We start from the raw sequence: 25,316 nt of genomic DNA, 5'->3' as shown, positions 1-25,316 counted from the left end.
ACTGAAAAATAATATGACTAGTAAGAGTAAATAAGTACTTTGCTGAAAAACTACTCAAGTTACTACGTTACTACTATAGTATTATTTTTATGTTTTTGTATTCAATCATCTCTGCCCTTCTTGATCCACTTTAAAGTGGCTAAGTGGCTATACTTTAGCAAGTCATCTGCTGGTCTAGACTGCACTTGAATTTAAGCAGCAAGAGAAAGGAAATTTGATTTACCCTCATAATGTCTTTTTATGGATGTGCAATATATTGGTACTATATCAGTATTACTTTTAATTCATACATTTCAGTTGATATTGTATATTTAATTGTGCATGCTCATTTCCCTTATTTTATTATTTAGATTACTTTTGCTGTCATCTAACACTCATTTAAAGATATTTTTATTATCACTGTTAAATGCAATCTTTTTCAAATCTCTAAATGAATATTGATTTGTTGTAGTGCCTAATTTCACTTGTAGCATTTAAAAGTACAGATTTTTTTTTTTTTGTATGTGTATTTATTTAGGATTTTCTTTTACAGAATTTAGCCATATGAAAATTTCAATATCTACATCATTAGATATTGATACATATAGACCATTTTTTAAGACTTCCCCACGTTCATTCTGTAGATTTGATTGCATGTAGTTTTTCAAAGTAAACTAGGTGCAGGTGCCGTCTACTGTCCCTCCATTCACCCAGTGTTTCGGAAGACTGAAACATCCCATTGGACCTGGCACAGAGACTTACTTAACCTAAACTACATCTGCAAAGCTAACTTAGTTGCGGAGCGGAAAAGGCAGAGGAGGCTGACTCACTATTATGACTGTGTGTTTCCGCTGCTAAGTTGACTAATGCATTTTTTAACACCCTCTCCCATGTGTCCGCAAAGCTTACAACTTTCAAGCCCTTCCCTTTTCCTTCAAGAGCCAGGAAACCGTCTTAGGTTACGTATGTAACCCTGGTCCCCTGAAGAGGGAATGAGACGCTGCGTCAAGACGCTGTGGGAATGCCCCTGCGTGATTGCGTCGTGAAGCACGTGTATAATCAGTCCAATGGAAAGACGAGACGTCATATGCGGGTGACGTCATCGACCAGGAACTATAAAGCACACCTGAAAACATACCGTGCTAGCTTCTGAAAAGCCTAAGCAAGTTGATCACAAGCATGCAGGGAGTATGGCAGGGCGACGCAGCGTCTCGTTCCCTCTTCAGGGAACCAGGGTTACATGCGTAACCTGAGACGTTCCCTTTCAAGGGAACTAGAGCTGCGTCCAGACGCTGTGGAAACACTATACCCAAGACGGCATAATAACAAATGCCTGTTCTGTGTGAAGTCATTGCGCACACTAAGAAGCAAGCACCCTAGACCCCGGAGTGGAGCCTAGTTCCAAGTCATAAAACCTAACAAATGTATGCGGTGAGGAGGACTAGGGTTGTAACGGTATGAGATTTTCACGGTATGATAATCGTCTCAGAAAATATCACGGTTTCACGGTATACGATATTAAACTATCATTATTATTATAATCATCAGCTACAATGACCCTTAAATGAATGAAAACAGATATGTTTTTTGGTTGAACATGGTTTATTGTAACAAACTTTTTTTTATGAAAATAAGAAAACTTTATGGAAGTATGAATCTACCTTTTGGAAGAAAAAGAAAAATAAAGCTACACATCTCCCATTTGAACAAAATAAGGAATAAGTTATTTCTCTTTATATTAGACAACAATAAACCAAACTGTCCTTCCTCTTTAATATGGGAGAGAAAAATGTGCAGGGTCATGTTTGTTAATATTTTCCTGAGATTATCATAGCAGCATGCATTTCTCTGCTTTTTTTCAGGTCAGGTTATGATGAAGAAATGTAAGCATGTTGAGATTTTCAGGGCTCATTCTTGACCGCTGAGGTGAGAGAATGTGTCCACTTGTACTAAACATTCTCTCCGAAGGTACACTCGTGGCAGGGACACAAAGATACTTTCTGGCCACATTTGCCAGAAGAGGCATTTCATCAGCATGCATTTTCCACCATGCCAGTGGGTCAGTGTCCGCGCTGATGCTTGGAAGAGACTTGTACATCGTCATTTCAGACAGCACCTTATCACTGACATTCTCATTTCCTGAGGTTGCCTTGTTCTGCCTAGATGAAGTGATTCGCTGTAGCAAACCAGATAGACTTTTTTCTTTCTTTTTAGTGGTGGTGGTGGTGGTGGTGGTAGTACTGCTGCTTCCCGCTTCTGCCCAATTTTCTCCTCTTTCTGCTTGAGTATGTTCTCTATCCAAAGGATCTGCTTTTGCAAGATTCACAGCTTCTTCCACACATGCCTCAACTGTGTCATCCAGGTTTTTACAGAAGCTTCCCTTTAAATCGGGCATCCACAAAGCTGGAGATTTGTAGCACTCGTTCCACCTGCTCTGTGTATCTCCCTTGCAAGTCTTCTCTCATTACTTGCTTCATCTGTCTGATTAGTAGATTGTCTTCAGCTTGCTCAGAGAGGATTTCGCTGCAAATGTGCTCCAGTACCGGTGTGAGTGAGGACAGTGTGACCCGTTTCTCCGATGCCAGGGCATCAGTGAGGTCATAGAGTGGTTGAAGGAGCTGATTGACATTCTCAAGAGTGGCAATGTCATTATCTTTTGGCATGAAATGCCATGTACTTCTGTCACTAGCCAGGACTGCACAGACAGCCTGTTGTTGCTCCAGGAACCTGGAGATCATCTCATAAGTTGATCCCCACCTTGTTACCACATCATGGATGAGGGCATGCTCAGGGAGTTCCAGGTCTGCCTGTTTTTTTTTAAATTCTCTTTTCCTTTTCCAACTCCGAGAAAATCCTTGAATCAAGTGTCTGCATGCCCTTACTGCAGATTCAACCCTTTGGATCTTCAAGGCTTTGCTAATGGCCAGATTTAAGTTGTGACCAAAACAAGTGAGCCAAACACAAGGGAACTCTGCAAAGGCCTTCTTCATATTGCTTGCATTGTCTGTGGTAATTCCGCACAGACTTTCTTTTGAAATCTTCCATTCCTGGAGCATATTATCAAACATCTCGGAGATGTTTTCTGAGGTGTGGTCTTCAGGAAAAAAATGAGACTCCAAACAGTGGCACTTAAGCTGCCAATCTGAGGTGAGGTAGTGGACTGTAAAACTTATGAATGGCTCCCCACCTCCACTACTGCTGGTCCACAGGTCTGTGGTGGCTGAAATCCACACAGCTTCCTTCAGCTGTTCTTCAACACTGGCCCTTACCTCTTTGTACATGCGAGGGATTTCATTGGTGGAAAAGTATGTTTTTGATGGTACCTTGTACATTGGGACTGCCTTCTTCATCAGGTGGAGAAAGCCAGGTTTTTCCACTACTCTAAAGGGCATCATGTCTTTAGCAATGAAATAAGCTACAGCATGATTCAATTATTTCGCTTGTTTGGATGTAGGATCTAACTTGATTCCTTTTGCAAGTGACTGTGTGACAGTTGGTTGAGCTGGATCAGGAAGCGTCTTTGCAGAGGTAGTTTGACCCTAAAGAATGAACAGAATTATGAACATGATTAGCATGTAAACAATTAGCATGTAACTACATATAAACACATAATGAACCAACAACATGGATTTAAATAGGAAATTTAAATAACTTGGATGGGGCAAACTAATTCAAAATTTTTAAATACTGAAACATGCCTAATAAATTGTATATAAAAAAAAAAACATTTTTAATTTATTAATTATTATTTAAGAACAATAGAGTCTTTATGAAATGTATTTTATTTCCTCAGAAATTCTGGGTTGTCTGATATAACTGGTCTGGATTCTGTGATTGAATACAGAATGTATTATTGAAAATCAGATAAAATGTAACAACTTTTGTTTGTCTACACAAGAGAGGTTTACTAAATTAAAACATGGACAAAAAACTATACAATAGTAATATATTTCAGTCATTATTTCTTCAGGCTTAACCAAACTTTTTTTGACAGGTTGTACTGAACACCTATAAGTTTCAGTCAGTGTATTTGATGATTATTCTTTTAAAATATATAATAAAATGCTCATTAAGTGTTCTCTGTCTGGATATGTTCATGTGTTCACGTCTTCACATACATATTGAGTCAGACAACAGACGCTTTAAAAACCATGAGCATCATGCGTACTTGAGTGTGTACTAGATCTACTAGACGAAACGGCGCTGCTCATTCATACAGAGACACGCTGAATATAGAATTAAGGGGGTCGCACACCAGTCTTTTTGCGCTTTTTGTAGGCTATATTCACAGAGACGCACATCGAGATTTGATTTACTGCACAGCTATATTTTGATTTATTCATCCATCTATCAAATCGCACATTTTACGTGGCATCTGTATTGTAACGCAAAAAGACTGGTGTGCGTCTTTTTGACAGACCGGGATTCCCTCTGCATGACAGAAATAATATGGCCTTAAGTTATAAAAGTTATGAATTACCTTTATCTTCACGGAGGGATGGTGTTCCCGAATATGGGAGAACATGTTCGACGTGTTCCCTCCTTTTGCAGCCACTCTTCGTCCACATATCTTGCAAACTGGATATCCATCTTCAAGGACAACACCACGATCGTTTTTCGGATATCCAAAATATTCCCATACTGCAGATTTTAATTTTTTTTTCGGTGGGAGATAGAGATTTGCAGCCTCTGTCTCGGACATTTTCAGCGCTGTACAGGTATGGGTGGAGTCTAGCAGTCAAGCTGAAAGAAGTTGCATGCGGCAGCGCGGGTGAATTCTGGTTTCATTTTTTTTATTTTTTTTTTAAACCGCGGATAAGCAAATGTGCACGATATGATAATCGTACATGTCAATATCGCAATAAACCGCCATACCGGTATACCGTTACAACCCTAGTGAGGACCAGCCTGCCGCATCACAGATGTCATGGAGGGAAACCCCCGATAATAAAGCCTTTGAGGCAGCCAGACTCCTGGTAGAATGGGCCTGGACAGCCAAAGGTGAAGGCTGACCAGCCGCTTCATAAGCAAGTGAGATAGCCTCGACTACCCACTTGCTCATCCGCTACTTGGATGCAGGGTAACCTTTTCTGGGTGACCCGAAACAGACAAATAGTTGATCCGATTTACACCACGTACGACGGCCAGTACGACGGCCAAATCCCAACTTCCTGTGATGAGGATGGATGGATACATGGAAGCGTCCTTCAAGTCTATCGTGACAAACAAGTCCTTGGACTGAATCTGTGACACGATCTGTTTGAGTGTAAGCATCTTGAACTTGAGAATAGGACGCAACCCCCCATCCTTTTTTGGAACAATGAACCTTTTGCAGGACCCAATGAGACATATTTGGCAGTAGTTTCCACGCTGCCAGAAATTCTACTAAGGGAACCAGTCTCTCAAGACTGGCCTCTAAATTTGGTCGAACAGTCACTTCGGTGCCCTGAAGCGGCGAACCGGCAGGGAACAACCAAATTGACTGTTCTACAACCCTTCTCGGAGGATCGTTTGGGGATGCTGACATCTCGGTGCCCTGCAGCGGCGATCCAGCAGGGAACAACCGAACTGCCAGTGCTGCGACCGTCCTCAGAGAATTGCTCCCCAGAAATGGGCACCCGTCTCTCCCCGGAGGGGACCACCCTCAGAAGCCTGATAGCCTCGGTGTCAGGACTTCTTCTTTGTTGAAGCCTTTTTAGAGACAATGATAGTCCTCAGATCTTGCCTGCCTCTAACCGGCTTCAACAGCGACCGCCACCCAGGCCCCCCTGATTGTGGAGGAGCCCGAGTGGCGACGCTTTGTTTTTGCTGCACTCTGTGCTGCGAGGAGCTTGTAGACGGCTGAGACTCCTCCTGCCCAGCAGTCTCGGGGACATTAGATCTGCAAGGAAGAAACTTCTGGAATGCCGCTGATTGCTTCTTTGCCTCCTGAAATCTATCGACGACAGTGTTTACAGCATTGCCGAACTGACTCGAAGGCGAAAGAACAGAGCATCCAAAAGAACAGATCTGTCTCTATCCTTCATATCAGATAAATTCAACCATAAATGCCTATTGATTTGGCTGTCTTCTTGGTTGCCCGGAGAGACAGATCTGGAAGTCAGCGCTGACTTCCTCACAATCATCCATGTCCCTGAGCAGATCAGCCTGGTATGCTTGCAAAATTTACATAGTATGCTGCCAAATACCCTTTACCCACCAGTGCTGAAGTGGCATTTAATGGCTTGGTGGGTAACGGCAGGGCTTTTAATAATGACGCTGACTCGGGAGAGAGATAGCTCGCGAGCATCTCTTCAGCCCGAGGCATGGTCATATAACCATAATCTTTAATATCCATAACATTGCTATAATTAGATGTTTGAGGATTAAAAACATGATATGAAACCGGTTTCTTCCATGACTTCGACACCTCAGTGTGGAAATCGGAAAAAAACGGCAAACCCCGATGAGGAGGCTGGGACCTAGATGGTAAATCTCTTTCATCTAGAAAACTTTTATTTTTATATTCCTCTTGTTCCTCGGCTGGCCAGTCAATATTTAATTTGGCAACAGCGTGAGTCACAACCTCCATAAACTCCTCATCAACATGGGTATGAGATGGCGAACTCCCATAATCCCCTGCATCAATGCTGATGACATCCAATTGCTCAGAACAGGATAATCGCAGCATTGGTGCCTCATCCCGGGGAGAAGAAACCGCAGTGTGTGCCTTTCCCTGAGATAAAGCACTGGATCTGACAGGTGAAGACTGAGATAGGGCTGGGTCCATCTCAAACCATTGGGTCCAATGCTCACAGTCAGCTCCCTCGAGAACTTTTTTTATATATATATATATATTAGTGGTGGGCCGTTATCGGCGTTAACGTGCTGCGTTAACGCGAGACTCTTATCGCGCGATAAAAAAAATATCGCCGTTAATCTATTCTCAAAGTTGGGTTGGGAGCTGGCTCTATACTACACAAGCTATGATGACGCAATCTACCCGCGGCCGCGAGGTACACCCGGCTGCAACGCATTAACGTATATTCGTCGTCATCTTAAGTAAACTACTGAAAGTGAAAGCTGGTGAAAAAGATCGGTGCAACCTCCATTATTTGGACTTGGTTTGGATTTAAGCCGTCCGACGAGCAGCAGCAAACTATAGACAGAGTGTGTGGGGTAACAGTTTGGTAAGTTAACACACGACTAATCCCTTCTACCACCTCAAATTCAAAACGAAACATATCACTGAATACCAACGCGCGCGTATTATTCCCAATATATCTTAGTGGTGTAGCACATATAATCTCTGTCTGCACCCGATTTTAAGAATCGTTGTTGTGTTTCTTTTTAACTGAAAAGACATCAGTTAGACAATATTCTAATTTTAAATTTGGGGTTTCATAAGCTCCAAGCCATAATAAACATTAGACCTACTTAAGTCTCTGCAGTTAGTGTACTTACATTTTATTTATCTGCACAATTATGTTGTATACTTACAGTTTTGCACAATATATGTTCTCAAAACTACATACACCCTTAAAAAAAAACATTTAGCAGTTGTTTAGTAGGGTCTGTGTAACCTGTTCTGAAATGGTTTTATTATAATATATATCGTTATCGCAAGAGGCTGCAATGCATCACAATATGGATTTTAGGCCATATCCCCCATCCCTAATTTATAGCCTATAGTAGTTGATAATAACATAGGCCTACCTAATGTTGCCTACGGACGGTAACAGTACAGTAGTAGCCTAAACTTTTACAGTCTATGAGTAGAACAGCTTTCTCAAGCAGTTTGTGATTCATTTTGGAAACAGGAGATGAGCCCCTGGTCTAATGCACCACCTGACTTGAGAAACCCGTTCTCAAAGACACTTTTATAGTCATTATTTGGGTAGCACACATATTCTGAATGCCTTCGGCAGAATTCAAATGAGCCATTTTAATCTAGATTAAAAAAATTAATCTATGCCCACCTCTAATATATATATATATATATATATAAAATGGCGAGTAATCAAGATTTTTAAGCAAGCAAGATTTTATTATTGAGATATATATTATTATTATTATTATTATTATTATTATTATTATTTTTATTTTATTTTATTTTTTCTGTGAAATATTGTGCTTCCAATGACAGATAACAATAAATAGACAGGGACAGTATACAGAGAGTGAGCGCTGGCTGAAGGCACAGAAGCTAGCATGGTCTGTTTTCAGGTGTGCTTTATAGTTTTCTGGTCGATGACGTCACCCGCCTATGACGTCTCGTCTTTCCATTGGACTGATTATACACATACTTCACCACACAATCACGCAAGAGCGTTCCCACAGCGTCTCGATGCAGCTTGAGTTCCCTTGAAAGGGAACTATATTCTACAATATATCTGACTTGCACTAGGCTCTCAAACCAACTCATTGTAGTAATCATATAGTATTTCATGTGTTGTGTAATTAATGTACTCACAAGTTTTCAGTTTGAACGTTTTTTTTATTTATGTTTTCCAAGGCTACATTTATTTGATCAAAAATGCAGTAAAAAAGTAATATTGTGAAATGTTTTTACATTTAAAATTTTTTGTTTTCTATTGTAATATATTGTAAAATGTAATTTATTCCTTTGCAGAGCTGAATTTTCAGCATTATTTCTCCAGTCTTCAGTGTCACATGATCCTTCAGAAATCATTCTAATGTTGATTTGGTGCTCTAAGCATTTTTTTTTCTTAGCACAGTTGATTATTCTGGAAACTGATTTTATTTATTTGAAACAGAAATATTTGTTAACAATGTAAATGTCTTTACTGTCACTTATGCTCAACTTAATGCATCCTTTCTGAGTAATATTATTAATTAAAGTCTTTATTTAGCCACTATCATAAAAGTCTCAGCTCTTAGAGTTAAAAACAAAACAAACAAAAAGAATCAATCTCCGTTTGCAGCAGAAGCTAATGCTTGAAAAGATGGAAAAATGTCTCACTCCATATGTTGTGTCAGTGAAACTCCTTTCTAAACTAGTAAATGTATAGTCAGCATTCACAATTAAAATGTAATTATCCAATTTACTTTAATAAAAATCCATAGTTATTTAATTGACCATTTAGAAAGTGTTTAAAGAAAATTGTTTTCCCACTGGTTGTGTCAGCATTCATCCCATGAATATGATCATATCGACATGATTTACAGGCGGCATGACAATGAACACATCACTAAAGATTGGTGCTGTATAAACTGTGGAATGACAGGATGGATGAATGTGAATGAGCGTTCTGAATGTGAACAGTGAGAATTTGCCTTAATGACATGTCAGCAGTTTGTCACACAGATTGTGGCCTAAAGTATGTTATCCTGCTGCGGTTAACAAACTTCCCTCATCCGTGTAATATCCGCCCTGATGGCAAGAGGCAATCCGTGTCTGTTACCCTTTTGACACGAAGGCCAGCGATGCCCGGTGTGTGTTAGCAGTATGTCCGTTAGGTGTGAGGCATGACTGGCACAGTGAAGAGGCATCTGTTAATGGAGTCTGTGAATGTGCCCTCTCCAGTGACATTGACGTCAAACGAGATTAGACGTGACTTTATGTGTGATGATAGCCCTTGCTGTGAATGTCAGACAATGTTATTCATTTCCTTACCACTTCATTTTTAGGCACAGACCAAACAGTGTCCTGATTGTTGTTGTTTTTTTACTAAACTCTTAATGTCAAATGACTAAATCAGCATGCGTATTTCAGTGAGTGAGTAGTTATTAGAGCCATCTGTGTTATCACCCTCCTTGCACTTGAGTATCTTACAGTCAGGTGACCACTTAGATTTGGAAAGCATTAATTTTCATACCATCTGGATAAAAAGGAAATTGCAGTGTTTTACATTCTAGATTTTCTTATTAGATTTTTTGTTCTGCACATTTGAGAAAACAAATCATAGTACAGTGGGGTCCAAAAGTCTGACCATGTAACATGGCAGGCTGGAGCATAGAAGGAAGCAGGATCCAAATGCAGCAGTAGTACTTTTATTAAATAAACTAAAGACTAGACAGACTCAAAAACTCAGACATAGGGAACGGCACAACCAACATCATGAACCCACAAACACTGAAACAAGACACAGGGTTTAAATACAGAGACTAACAAGCTAAACAAGATAACAAGGGGGCGTGGTTAATCAGGAACACCTGGGTATACTAATAAACTAGAAAAACTACAAAGGACTACAAAACATGACACAGAACAGGAAATAACTAAAGTCCACACAAGACAAGGGAAACACAAGACAGGAATCATTACAGACCACTAGTGAAAATGCTTTTATTTTGCATTTTTATTAAATTATTTTATTCAGATTATAAAAAAATATAAATTGCTTTGAAACTTTCAGTCATTTCAGTTCTTTGCTTTATTTAATTTCTTCACCTAAAGACAGATTGAATATTAATCAACATTAACAGCATATTCCTAGTGCTGAATGTATGGTTTCCTCAATAGCATGCTGTACCCATAATTTCAAAGTAAATTAATGATCTAGAATATTGTTTGGTTTGTAATGTCTGTTGTTTGGGTTAATATTTTTGTATTTTATACAGTTCTCTTGAATTTTACTCCTGTGTGTTAATCTTATTAGCTTTGAGCTAAAATGTTAAGCTTACATGTTATATTGTATAATTTTTGCTGTTCTGCCAGCTCTTGTGTTTATTTTATGAAGTTCTACCAGAAAGACTCGAGAAGCAAAATGACGTAACAAAGCATACATTTATTAACAGCCCAGCAAGCAAGTATTGTGATATAAAGTTATTTGGCGTAGGCCCCGTCCATAACTCGCAATCCGAGGGTAATGGATTCTGCATTTCCTGCCTGAAGACGAAGGCAAGGGCGCAGCCGACTCCCTGGGAGGTATGGGAAGGGACCATCCTGGTGGTGGTGGTAGGTGAATGTTGGCATCAGCATCTGCGAACTCAGACGTGCAAGTACCGATCTTTTATACTACGAGTATTAGAACATGATTGGTTAGATGAGAAAGTAATAAGTGACGTAACAATTGAGTCTTCCTGGCAGAACTTATGCTAAAACTTACATTTCATGGAGTTAATGGAAAACAGGTGCTGTGTAACAGTCATTATTCTTTATATACTATATATATATATATATATATATATATATATATATATACACACATTGGGGAGAACAAGTATTTGATACACTGCCGATTTTGCAGGTTTTCCCACTTACAAAGCATGTAGAAGTCTGTCATTTTTATCTTCAACTGTGAGTGACGGAATCTAAAACAAAAATCCAGAAAATCACATTGTATGATTTTTAAGTAATTAATTTGCATTTTATTGCATGACATAAGTATTTGATACATCAGAAAAGCAGAACTTAATATTTGGTACAGAAACCTTTGTTTGCAGTTACAGAGATCATACGTTTCCTGTAGTTCTTGACCAGGTTTGCACACACTGCAGCAGGGATTTTGGCCTCCCTCCAAAGATTTTCTATTGGGTTCAGGTCTGGAGACTGGCTAGGCCACTCCAGGACCTTGAGATGCTTCTTACGGAGCCACTCCTTAGTTGCTCTGGCTGTGTACCATCTTCAATGCTCTTACTGAGGGAAGGAGGTTGTTGGCCAAGATCTCGCGATACATGGCCCCATCCATCCTCCCCTCAATACGGCGCAGTCGTCCTGTCCCCTTTGCAGAAAAGCATCCCCAAAGAATGATGTTTCCACCTCCATGCTTCACGGTTGGGATGGTGTTCTTGGGGTTGTACTCATCCTTCTTCTTCCTCCAAACACGGCGAGTGGAGTTCAGACCAAAAAGCTCTATTTTTGTCTCATCAGACCACATGACCATCTCCCATTCCTCCTCTGGATCATCCAGATGGTCATTGGCAAACTTCAGACAGGCCTGGACATGCGCTGGCTTGCAGGATTTTAATCCATGACGGCGTAGTGTGTTACTAATGGTTTTCTTTGAGACTGTGGTCCCAGCTCTCTTCAGGTCATTGACCAGGTCCTGCCATGTAGTTCTGGGCTGATCCCTCACCTTCCTCATGATCATTGATGCCCCAAGAGGTGAGATCTTGCATGGTGCCCCAGACCGAGGGAGATTGACCGTCATCTTGAACTTCTTCCATTTTCTAATAATTGCGCCAACAGTTGTTGCCTTCTCACCAAGCTGCTTGCCTATTGTGCTGTAGCCCATCCCAGCCTTGTGCAGGTCTACAATTTTATCCCTGATGTCCGTACACAGCTCTCTGGTCTTGGCCATTGTGGAGAGGTTGGAGTCTGTTTGATTGAGTGTGTGGATAGGTCTTTTATACAGGTAACAAGTTCAAACAGGTGCAGTTAATACAGGTAATTAGTGGAGAACAGGAGGGCTTCTTAAAGAAAAACTAACAGGTTTGTGAGAGCCGGAATTCTTACTGGTTGGTAGGTGATCAAATACATTTGCCATTACTTTTCTTTAATTTGCCAAATCCTAAAATGGGTAAAAAATAAATAAATAAACAAAAGAATCCCAGGTTTTCAATGTAGTCGCAGACTTTTGGACTGCACTGTACATTTTTTAGGATGTCCTGCCAGGGTTGAGTTGCTTCCGCCAAACCAAATTAGTCTGTATAGTCAGTGGTTTTGTCCATTTTTCTTAAATACAGCAGCCATGTCACCCTGTAGCCCAAGACTGGTTGCCCACTGAAGCTAAGCAGGGCTGAGCCTGGTTAGTACCTGGATGGGAGACCTCCTGAGAAAACCAGGTTGCTGCTGGAAGAGGTGTTAGTGAGGCCAGCAGGGGGCGCTCACCCTGTGGTCTGTGTGGGTCCTAATGCCCCAGTATAGTGACGGGGACACTATACTGTCAAAGAGCACCGTCCTTCGGATGAGACGTAAAACCGAGGTCCTGACTCTCTGTGGTCATTAAAAATCCCAGGATGTCTTTCGAAAGAGTAGGGGTGTAACCCCGGCATCCTGGCCAAATTTGCCCAGTGGCCTCTGTCCATCATGGCCTCCTAATCATCCCCATATACTGATTGGCTTCATCACTGTCTCCTCTCCACCAGTAAGCTGGTGTGTGGTGGGCGTTCTGGCGCAATATGGCTGCTGTCGCATCATCCAAGTGGATGCTGCACATTGGTGGTGGTTGAGGAGATTCCCCCCTTCTATGTAAAGCGCTTTGAGTGCCGAGAAAAGCGCTATAGACGGTTTCAACGGCAACAACATAAACAAACGTTACTGCGCATGCGCGCTTTTGTGGCCCAAACTTAACTTCCGGTAGAATCAATAACAAACAACAGAGTTCTGTAGAAACCTGTATAGAAACAAGCAAATTACATTAGCTAGCAAGTATGTCTAGTCAGTATTATTTGGGACTACCAATAGAAGAAAAGAGCCGTTACTTGGCCAAACTTAAATGTGACAACGTTACACTGCCAGACCCGTTCAACAAAAACTTGAGGCAAACGTTTTTTTCTACAGACCTGTCTGATTTACCGGAGGTCAGTCAGGTAAATATCTTTGAGTACTTAGTCGAGAAGGAATGTGTGTACACAAGGGAGGCGTTCAAGGCATATCGCAGCTTGGATGCCTATAACTATTTTCATTCCGGAAAAGTTAAAATGATTCTTACACACACGGATGGAAATACCTGTGTCGTTTACGGGGAAATCGAGGCGGGTCAGACGCTTTCAAAGAGTTACTCCGCCTGGATCATTGCGAAGAAGTCCGGCGAAATCCAGAGTGGACATTGCACCTGCATGGCAGGGTAAGTATGGCTGGCTAGCTAACGTTACATTTTACAATTGTATTTAGATACACTTTTTCAATACTTGCATTTATCCCGTTGGTAAAATGTCTATCTGGATCTATGCAGCAATGGAGAGGTGTGTAGCCATGTGGGTACGATTTTGGTTGCTGCGGAGCAGTGTGTTCAGGATGGACTCCAGAGTGGCCCATCTGTCACTTCAAAACCAAGTGTTTGGTCACGGGTGACTAAAAAGGTGAGCATTTGAACAATTATTATATTTAATAATTATATCCTAGTCTTTTCAAATATTAGTGTACAATTGGTGGTATTTTGTACAACACTACATATGCCAATTTTCTTTAATAATTATTTTTATTATCATGTATATTTATGTATAATGTACATTTCAAATATCCTTTCAGGCTGATCCACAACCAGTAGCTCAGTGTGATTTCTTGAAACCTGGCAAGAAGATCAAGCTACAAGCTCCCCTCTGCCTCCCCCCACTAAATCCAGATGGGTCACCAAAAAAGCTTTTTAAAGCCCTGAAAGTAAGTTATAGTTCATATATCTCTAACAAATCAAGTAGTCTAATGTAAAAGATTCAGTACTATACCAGATACATATACATAAAGATACATATAGAAAAGATACATATATACATATACATAAATATATATACACACACACACACACATATACAAATATATATATATATATATATATATATATATATATATAGCAGTGAAGGTACGATCTTTTCACCATTTACTTTAGGAAGTTGTGCCAGGCTGTGCTCTCTTTTCCGTCATGTGTGACAGCAGTGAGACAGACACAGCCTCTGAGTCAGGTAGTCAGGATTTCACCAGCAGTCAGGGAGAACAGGATGCTCAGGGAGAGGAACTCAACATGTTCAGCAGCTTAGCTCAGCCCCACAGTGAGCATGGTAGTGCTCTGAGCTGTCTAAAGTGCACAACATTTTATGAGGCCTTCATTAAACTGAACCCTGATCAAGTGGTGGAACTAGAGAGAAACACTAGAAAACAGAGCATAGAACCACTCTGGCATGATGCGCGCAAGCTACGCATAACAGCAAGCACAGCCAGCAAGGTGCCTCAGCGTGAGACAACTGACCCGGCTAAGTTTATCACTGAACACCTCTACCCAAAGTTCCAGGGGAATATGGCCACAAGGTATGGGAAGGAAAGCGAGGGACTTGCTAAGGAGCAGATTAGGGAGAGGGGCTGCATAGTGATGGACAAAGGGTTGGTGGTGTGTGCAGGAGACCCATGGCTGGCAGCAAGCCCTGATGGCATCATTGATGACAAGCTGCTAGAAGTAAAATGCCCTATCACACTCAATGCTTGCACATCCCTTAATGATGCACTCACTGCCACAAACCAAGACATCAGAGTGGAGGGCGGGCAGTACATTGTGAACCCAAAAGGCCCCAGAGGTTACTACAGGCAGATACAGTTAGGGATGCACTGTCTCGGGCTGAAAACATCCTGTCTTGTTATTTGGACCCCAGTACAGCACCTGGAACTTGATGTGCCTTATGACAATGGTTTTGTCTCCACATATATGCAAAGGCTACGTAGCTTTTACTTTAAACACATGCTGCCAAAAGTTGTGGATGCATTTGTAGAGGGAAGACTGCAGTTGAGTGACAGCTACATGAAAATTGTCTCAAAAGCATCTTAATAGTGCTGATCTGAAATAAGTTTTACAAGAAAGTTTTTTTTCTTAAAGCATAGGTTGTTCCTGCCTTTTTGAGCACCAAGCTTTTTCACTTTTTACATCAAATACATTAATACATTAAAAACGGAAATCGTAGTCTATAGTACTTTATTCATCAGTCAATAAATCAGTTAATCAATATTTGTTGATGTTCATTACTGAATATATCATTTCATTTTATAATTACAGTCCATTTGAAACATTGTGATACAAGTTCAGCACTACAAATATCATAATGCATGTGTTTGGTATTTTAATATATGTAATTTACGAAAAAAATTTAATATATTTAATTTAAGAAAAAAAGTAATCCCGTAGGTAAAAGTATCAAATTAAAGAGTTTGTTCACCCAAAAATGAAAATTCTGTCATTCATTTCTCTCCCTCATTTCGTTCCAAACCTGTAAGACCTTCGTTCATCTTCAGAACACAAATGAAGATATTTTTGATGAGATCCGAGAGCTTTCTGTCCCTCCATTGACAGCCTAATAATTAAAAATAGCTTAATTTGTGTTCCGAAGATGAACAAAGGTCTTGCAGGTTTGGAACGACATGAGGGTTTTTAGGTGGTGAACTGTCCCTTTAAGTTGTGGTTAAGTCCTGCTTTATTTTGGTACAAGTGGTTTCCCCAGATTTGTAAGTGCTGCACAAACAATTAATATTTTATCTATTGTGCAAAGACTGTTATCATTTCTCCGTTTGACCATACTGACTGGCAGGGTGTTCCGCAGAATTCTGAATGTCTTCAGTTTTCCTATGGCCCTTTCCACGTGAATTCTCACTCGGGACATTTTTCTAGAGTGTGTCACCTCTAATCCTGTCAATTGTTTTCTTCCCTTTGTAGATGCTGGTACATGAAGACGAACACATTTGGTGGCAAAATATTCGGGAAAATTGAAGCCTCGATCAGCCATTACATGGTCTCCTTGTTCAAGAAGGTCAATTAAGCCTGAATTTTTTGTTATAACCTTGTCACTAGCACGACCACCCCAGACTTTTGATAAAAATGTAAAAGCTCCTGTTGGACTAATACCAACAAGGAACTTCACAGTATTATGTGATTTATAATGGGAGTATGTGACTGCCCGTGTTTGCAAACTAGTTGGCCTCTCAATGAACACTTCAGTACAGTCTATTATACATCTAACTTGTTGAAAACCTGTAGTCTTGAAGAGGGTGGGGAGATTTCTTCTGATATCTTTCCTGGATGGCCACCGGACAAGGCATTGTAACTCTTTAGCCATCACATCGAGCCATTCATGAAAGATGTTTGAGACAGTTCCACAACTCACTCTGAAGCGAAAAGCGAGGTCTTGATGAGTTAAGCCTAGACGAAGCTTCATCAGGACCACAAGAAACTGCTCGGGAAGGGTAAGTATGGTTGATGATGCGTTCCATGTTGTTGTCAGGTAAGTGAGGAGGGTGAAAAAAACAGAAGCAGATGGTAGACCAGTGTAAAAATGAGTGTGCTTGTCATCATTTAAAATAAAATCAGACGGACTGCCAAACATGTGATCTTGTAGTCGTTTTTCTTGAGATTCCAGTTTCTTCTCCAGTAAAGCCATTTTTCTTTTTAATTCAATGTTTTCATTTTGTAGCTGGTCAATGTCTGCCATTGACAGATCTGTACCCACAGCAGTGCATCCTTCTTCAGGGTCAGCATGGGTGACCTCTAAGGAAGGTGAATCCATAGACTCAACCACAGATGGTCTCCTCTGTCTCCTCTGGTATCGCTCCAACTTCTGTGAACCATCAATGGTGTTTTTATGAGCGAAAACTGATGGAACATAATCTGGATGGCATGGGTCCACTGATGGCGCACCTAAAATAAAGACAGAAACAGTTTGTGTTGACAGTATTGCACCTCCTAAGCATCATACATACATGCTTTGCATAATCCATAACTGGTTTCATGTGCATTTCTATGATATTGATTAAAACTTGATTAAAAAAAATATTAGTAGCCTTTCTAGTACAATGAAATTAGATCAAAGTCAAATTTATTTCACAATGCACATTGTTTTAAAGCGGCTTTACAGATAAAATATATCAGTGATAATGTAGTAAAAGTCCATATTTAGTACTTCATTTAAAGCTTCATTAGAAGAGCTTATGCATTATTGTATTTATGTCCCCAGGAAACAAGCCAAAGGTGACTGTTAGTTAAATAATGTAGTTTATTTTTATAGCATTGATGGAAAAATATTGTGGCTTTTATGTTTGATAGACATCAGGTATCATAACGCTAGTTTAAATCATAGCGCAGCTAAAATGTATCAACTACGACATTGAGCTAACGTTACTGTGTAAAATGAATGTATACAATGTTACAGCTAACGTTATGTGTGTAGCTGCTAGTAATCAATTTAGTTAAACACATAACGTTAACTATTGCAGGCTTGTTACTGGTCAGCTAGCTATTATCTGTTGCTTATCATGAGTTTCTTACCTGTAACGAAGTGAGTGCTACAGATCCTTGAATTATTGCCTGGCTGCCAAGCCTCTCTTCGCACAGCGGTGATCCATGCTCGCCGTCTCCCTTCGTTTTTAGGAAACCGAAACATTTTTATTTTCGATAAGGAATTTGTTCCAGAGGTCAGGTTGCATCCCACAGCACAACAACCTGAGCCCAACTTCAGTCTACTCATCACCTTTATTTTAACTGCGTTTGTAGTCGGCGCCATAATTATTACCGATAAACAACATAGATAAACAACACAGACCGGAAGTTAACTTCGGGCCAACGCGTAACCCCGGCAACGCGCGTGCGTGCGATGAAACCGTCTATATAAATGTAATGAATTATTATTATTATTATTATTAAATATTGAGTGCTACAACTCGTAGTTTGCAATGGCACATACTGCTGTCAGGTTTTTCTATGATTACACTAATGCAACGCTAATAACTAAATGCAATATGTGGCGACTGTTATTCTATTGTTATTTGGTTTCCACAAAATTCCATTAGATTGCAATGGTGATGACATCAGGGATGTCAATGTGTCTCGCATTTGCAGAGGGAAGGTCACTCTGCGGGCTTCTGAACCAGCTGGACAGCAGATGAAAAGTAGAGTAACTAAATAGCTTTATGTTTAAGATTCATATCTCAAATTGAATCATTCTCTATAATAAATATTCCAAGTTTAAGTAGGCTTGGCTGTCTTATCCTATCCCCCTGCAAAATCCTATTGTCAACCATTTCATTGGATGAGAATTTTGAATGGGTACCCTATTTATTTATTTCATTCATTCATGCATTCATTTATTGGTTTGCATCACTTGTCCGTGTTTTCTATCTTTCCAGTGTTCCAGAGCAGAACAGAAATCTCAGTCATTTTGCACCACTCAAAAACATTGTTTCAGTCTCTGTTGCATTAAACATTAGCTTTCTCTTTTTTTTCTCCGCCAACCAAAAAATGTGAACTGACCAAATTTAGTCTGAAACCCAAGTTACTTTATAATAACTTCTTGTTAATTAGATTGGTGTATAAAAGCAAAATCACTCACATAAATGCTGCACTGATTTTCAGAACTCTTGCTTGTGTGATATTTTTCTACATATACATCCAACATTAAAAAATTTGGGGTTGGTAAGATTCTTTTTTATTTTAAGAAGTCTTCTGCTCACCAAGGCTGTTTTAATTTGAACAAAAATGCAATAAAACAATAAATTAGTGAAATATTATTATAATTTAAAAGAACTGTTTTCTATTTTAGTATATTTTCAAATGTTATTTATGATGTACAAAGTATTTTACTTATTTATATTTAAATGTAATGTAATATAAATCTATGGTGTCCCCAGAATGTGTCTGTACAAATACCCCCCATATCATTTATTATAGCTTGTCAATTTTGCCCCTTTTTGGGGGAAAATGTTTATTCTGTGGCAATAACAAAACACGCAAATAATCTTACTCATCCAAAATCTCAGAAATAACCAGTAGCCTTATGGAGAGACTGCACCTGGACGTTTCTGAATGGTAAGAATTCATTCATTCTTACCATTCGTTTCTGAATGGTAAGTGGATACATTTATGTAGTTGTTACATTGATTCATCTCATCGACTTGCATGCACTGTCATGTAGACACAGTTCCCTGAGGTCTTTATAAGACAGCTGTGACATTTTTTGGTCAAATAGTGTTCTGTGCTCATCTGTGCAGCCAAAGACAGAACAGTTTGCATGCTTTGCTTGAATTTTTGCCATTACGTTAGAACTGGTTACGCTGTTGTCGCTTGCGAAAACCAAATTGTGGCACCGTGGGTGGAAACATGCAGATTAAGGGGCGGTAATATTATAATCTTAATAATATTATAAGATCCCCTTCCTGCGTCAGAACATGCTTGCCTGAGAAAGGCTTACCAAGACAAAGTTACTGGGTTGTCACTTTTCATGTTTTCTGGGTTGGTAGATGCACTGGGGACTCGGTATAGCACTTAAAAACGGAAAAAGTCCGATTTTCATGATATGTCCCCTTTAAAGAGAAAAGTAACCTAAGACTCTGTTATGCTTGGTTGTTTGTACTGTCTGCTGCCTGTGGTTAGATGGTTTCGAGCTGAATACCATAACCCGGATCTGAGCTGTGGAAAGGCGTTTCAAATCTCAAGCTTTCTGATGTGATCCAGACTGAAATGATTGACATTTAATGAGTTAAGGCGAGACACGGCAGGCAAACACTGTTTTTTTTTTTTACTGGTCAATTTTGAGATTTTGGGATATTTGTCTTCAATAACATGTCTTCTTTCAGACTTGTGGTGAAAAAAAGTCCGAAATACACATTTAGGTCTTTATTTTATTACACTTTGTCTGTTTGCGTCTGTAGATTTCTCATAAATTCAACAAAAGTTGGCGTTCTTAATCAACATGCTGCTCCGCGATCGCTGCCGGCAGCCTGTCATCACAAGCACCGTTAGGAAGCTCTCTCTCTCCTGTACAATCCTGTCGGATCCAAATATGGTAATTTCCTTTTTATCAGCAACCAATCGTGAAAGTAAAAGGACTGAATGCGCAATCTCATTGGCTGATGATAAATCTTTAAAGGGTCATGAAACCTTTCAACTCAAGTCTAGCTCACAATCTTTTTGAAAAATGCAACTTAAATGGGCGTGGTGGCTGTGAGAAGAAGGGAGGGGAGTGGGTGTGGTCAAAGCCAGTGGCCCATGCATATCGACTGTCACTAAAAATCAGTGGTAAAACGTGAGGAAATGCTAGATTTTTTTTATAGCTGGCAAAGTTCAAGTCTAATGAAATACACTGACACCTTATTTTTGTCCTTTCAAAAGTAACTGAATGCCCTGCTACACATATTAGCCTACTACAGTAATCATAATTCTATTTAAAACATATAAATGTACATGCATATGTATAATTATGCCATTATAAAATATATATTTGTTTATATACACACTATAAATATGCATATATTTGAAAAGAAAAAATTTTCTGCTTAAAAAAAAAAAAACTTTCCGTACATAGCCTCAATCTACGCGCCCCCTAAACCCACATAATAATGATGGACAGTGTCATAGAAATTTGCACAAACTAAGCATACGTTCCATACAATTGAGGTATTATCGAAATATCTAGATTTTAATAATGAGTGATTATTTAACAAAAGGCAAGTAAAACGGTCAGGGTTACATTTTAGACACACACACACACACACACACCTCTGAAGCGATAGAAAAGTCCTCGGGACCGCATCACTCGCAAGAAACCTGCATTGGTGTACAAGGCCGAAGTCCACCATTCTCTCGTTGAATGGTTGCACACACACACACACATAGTTTAGATGTGTCCGTGGTTGATGGCCGGAGTCTAGCCCTGGCAGCATCGCGGGGAAAGATGCACTGGAACTTTTGCACCACGAAAACAAATGCACGTCCCATCATTGCCTCTCTCATCTACTACGCGAAATCACAGTTTGACATGTCTGTCTTTGGAAAGTTCCACATGGTGTCATGAATAATTAAGAGGCAGTGTCTTCTCATTGGATAAGAAAACTCAGTCATGAATAATTATGAGACACCGATGAGTCATCAAAGTGTGGACACGATAAAGATTTTAAACCCGGAAGACGAAAATAGCGGAAAAAAGTTAAAATTTAACCATTTTCCCCCTACTATTAAATCTAACAGATGCTAACATTGTCTTCAATGGTGTTCAACACACATACCTCTGTTAAAATCTCAGAAAATTTGGTTTAGGGTTTCATGACCCTTTAAAGCCCGTTTTCTCAAAATGACTTTTCTCTCATACTCCAAGTCCGAAATCTCCACTTCAGTAGCACCTATATACACCAATCTTTCCAGTCTTGTACCTAGTTATATTATGAAGACATTTACAGAGGGCTTTGTAAATATATTATTCCTAGCCTGATTTATATAACATTTTATTCCAAAAAACATGGCGAAAATAATTTTTTTAAGCCTATTGACTATTTTCTGATTTACAGGATAACAAAAGTAGATATCCATAAATCCCTCTGTATTTTTCCCCCCATCTAATATGTGAACACAATGAAAAAATAATTTTTAACCTGGCTTTATCCAATACTCAGATTTAGTTTTTTTAAATATATGCAAATTAGCGCATATTTAATTAGATCATTTAAACATTAAATTACAGAAAACTTGTAATACATTTTTTTCTCATCTTAATGTAGGTAATCAACTGGGAAAGTTTCATGGTGATATCTGCTAGTTAAAAATGTTACCCTATTCACCTGTAGTGTCTCGCCTTAAGATGAAACACTATACCATGGAGATGTGGACAGACGAGCAGCCAAGACAGACTGTTTCAACATATCTACATCTCTTTTGGCAGGTCAAGATAACAGGTCCTAGGAGATAGTTTTTGCTAAATTTCATTTTTAGTCTCACATATCGTTAGCCTCATAGCATAATTGCCCACGTCCTATTTAAAAAAAAAGGACTTAGGCAATTATGCTATGAGGCTTACATAATGGTGCCCTGCAACATCATATGTACAGCGGGTACTCCTTTATTCTGTCTGAAGAAACCAGAATATGTTTTGAATTATGTCTTGAGATGCTTCACAGAAACATCAATGACTGATTTTCTGAGTATGTTTTCACATCAAATTTACATTTGACTTTCTGACAAGGCCATTGACCAATAGATGTTGACCAGAAGATGTCAGAAACATGATTCTAAAGAGAGCACGTCTCTTTGACCGGTCAGAGAGAGACCAGTCTCTTTCCCTGTGCATGTCCTCATGGGTCTAGGAAGGGAACGCGGAGGGATTCCCGCGCCGACGGAGTTGTGAGACGCCAGACCCGCGGTCCGAACGGAGATCCATGCGCGATGCCGCTGACGGGCTAGGATGCCGTGCCGCTATTCTCCTTAAGTTGTCATGGATGAAGAGGACAAGCCGCGATGCTGAAGCCGCCGCCCCTCGCGCCTCAGACCAGAGAGAGAAGCACGTGCAACTGCCGGACACTGCCCCCTTACCTGGACCCATCCCATCTCTTCACTACCCATCCTTCACTATTCCCTGGCACAACGAGGACACCAGATCCCCTTTTGTTTTAACACTTAATTTTACCCATTTTTGGACATTTTATGTTTATTTCTGTTTATAAATGCCTCTCCGAGGCTTGACACCACTCCCACTGTGTCTGTCATTTGCTCCTTCCGCCACAAAAGGTTTAGCGAAATTGATGCAATCCTTAAGGTACCATCACATATAGCTTTTGCGGATTAACATTTAAATAATACAATTTAAGTAGAATAGAAACAAATCGATAATGACCAATATACAGTATGTACACTACATCAATAAACAATATGCCATAATCAAGACAACGCAAAGACAATATAAAACAATGCTCACAAAACCAGTGCAAGCAAGGCGACAGTCAAATAGTGCAAAAAAATGTTGTGCAGTAAGTACTGCATGATATTGCACATAATGAAAAGAGAGGTAAGTGCAACAGAATGCAACCCAATTTAAATAATATAATGTAACATATACACACTGAAATATACAGAGGGTGTTGTTAACCTTCTATAGGTTGAGATATAACATGTCCCATCAGATTGGTGCATTTATCAGTTTATGTGTGTGTGTGCTGGCAGTGTTCAACTCCCGTATGGCGCTGGGGTAAAAACTGTTCTTGAGTCTATTGGTCCGCGATTTAATGGACCTAAATCGTTTACTAGAGGGCAGCAATTCAAACAAATGATGGCCCGGATGGAAAGGATCCTTTAAAATGTTTTCTGCTCTTCTGAGACAGCGTGCAGTGTAAAGCTCTTTTAGGGAAGGCAGAGGGTAGGCAATGATTTTTTTGTGCAGAGTTGATTACTCTCTGGAGAGCTTTCTTATTTGCCGCTGAGCTGCTTGCGTACCACGTAGAGATGCAGTAGGTTATCACACTCTCGATTGAACAGCGATAGAAGGACACTAGCAGCTGCTCTTGTTGGTGGTTCTTTCTGAGAATCCTCAAGAAATAGAGTCACTGACTGCTGCTGAGGTGTTTGTGCTCCAGGAGAGATCATCGGCGATGGTCATGCCCAAGAATATGAAGGCTGGAACCCTCTCCATGCAGAAGTATGTGATTTGTGTTGTGCTTTCAAAAGTCAATGATTATCTCTTTGGTTTTAAAAGCATTCAGGGCCAAGTTATTTACCCCACGCCTTTCTGTCAATCTCTGAATTTCATCTCTGTAAACTGCTTTGTCTCCTCCTGAGATGAGTCCAACTATGGTTGTGTCATCTGCGAATTTGATGATAGTGTTGATAGAATGGGTTGGGGTGCAGTCATGAGTATAAAGGATGTAGAGAAGTGGACTAAGCACGCAGCCTTGTGGGGGACCTGTGCTGAGAATTAAGGTGGAGGAGGAATAGGGACCTAACCCGTCCAGTCCTAACCCCCCTTAATCCAGTGACAGATAGATGAGGAAAGACCTAAGCCCAGCAGTTTGGCTGCCAGCCTGTCAGGAATGACTGTGTTAAATACTGAATTTTAGTCAATAAAAAGCATCCTCACATAGCTGCCTCGGCATTCTAAGTGGAGCAATGCTGTGTGCAGGGCAGTAGCGATGGCATCTTCTGTGGATCCATTGGTTCTGAATGCGAACTGATGTAGGTCGAAGGTGTCTGGAAGGCTGGCTTTGTTGAACCAGCCTCTCAAAGCACTTCATAATAACTGGGGTAAGTGCGGTAGTCGTTAAGACCACTGATGACTGTTTTCTTCGGTAGTGGGATAACTGTTGCTGACTTCAGGTAAGATGGAATGGTGGCTGTTGACAGGGACAGGTTGAAGATCTTTGTGAAGACTGAAGAGAGCTGGTCTGCACATTCTCTGAGCACCCTTTCCATCACTCCATCTGGGCCTGCAGCCTTCCTTGTAATAACAGGTCTGAGCACACTCCTCACCCTGTGTTCCTGTATAAAAAATGAGGGTGCATGTCTGTTGAGGGTGGGTGTGGGTGGTGTGACCGTCTCTGTCACTCTCACTTCAAAGCGGGCAAAGAAGTTAAGTTCTTCTGCCAATGAGGCATTAGCATCAGAGGTTTTGTGAGTAATGCTTTTGAAGTTTGTGAGGTTTTGAATCCCCTGCCAGAGTCGTTGTGGGTCGTTGTGGGTGAATTAGTCCTCAATCTCCCTTTTATACTCTGCTTTCGCACCCTCGATGGGTCTCTTAAGGTTAGATCTGGCTGCATTGTAGAGGGCTTTATCTCTGGACCTGAAGGCAGCATTACGTTTTTTTTAAGCGGGTCCTGACCTCTCTAGTCATCCAAGGCTTCTGCTTGGAGTAAATCCGGATGCGTTTGTCGACAGTGACATTATCGACACAGTTCTTAATATAGCAGAGTACTGTTGATGTGTACAGCTCCAAATCCTGATTGTCGAAGA

The 25,316-nt window shown here is 40.2% G+C and overlaps 2 protein-coding genes across 2 annotated transcripts in view; both read left to right on the top strand.

Moving 5' to 3' along the window:
- Positions 1 to 25,316, top strand: part of arl15a (ADP-ribosylation factor-like 15a) — a 190,828-nt gene that overhangs the window by 79,603 nt on the left and 85,909 nt on the right. The gene's annotated exons all lie outside the window — the stretch shown is intronic.
- Positions 13,151 to 18,222, top strand: LOC311294402 (uncharacterized protein). Its single transcript, XM_084415261.1, has 4 exons — positions 13,151 to 13,712; positions 13,821 to 13,947; positions 14,117 to 14,245; positions 16,278 to 18,222. The coding sequence occupies exons 1-4, from the start codon at positions 13,297 to 13,299 to the stop codon at positions 16,329 to 16,331; spliced, it is 726 nt and encodes a 241-aa protein (XP_084271387.1). The 5' UTR covers positions 13,151 to 13,296; the 3' UTR covers positions 16,332 to 18,222.

This window comes from Rutilus rutilus, assembly GCF_951802725.1.
Source record: "Rutilus rutilus genome assembly, chromosome: 7".
Lineage (NCBI taxonomy): Eukaryota > Metazoa > Chordata > Actinopteri > Cypriniformes > Leuciscidae > Rutilus > Rutilus rutilus.
The sequence above is the reverse complement of the archived record's forward strand: the minus strand, read 5'-3'. Positions and strand labels throughout refer to the sequence as shown.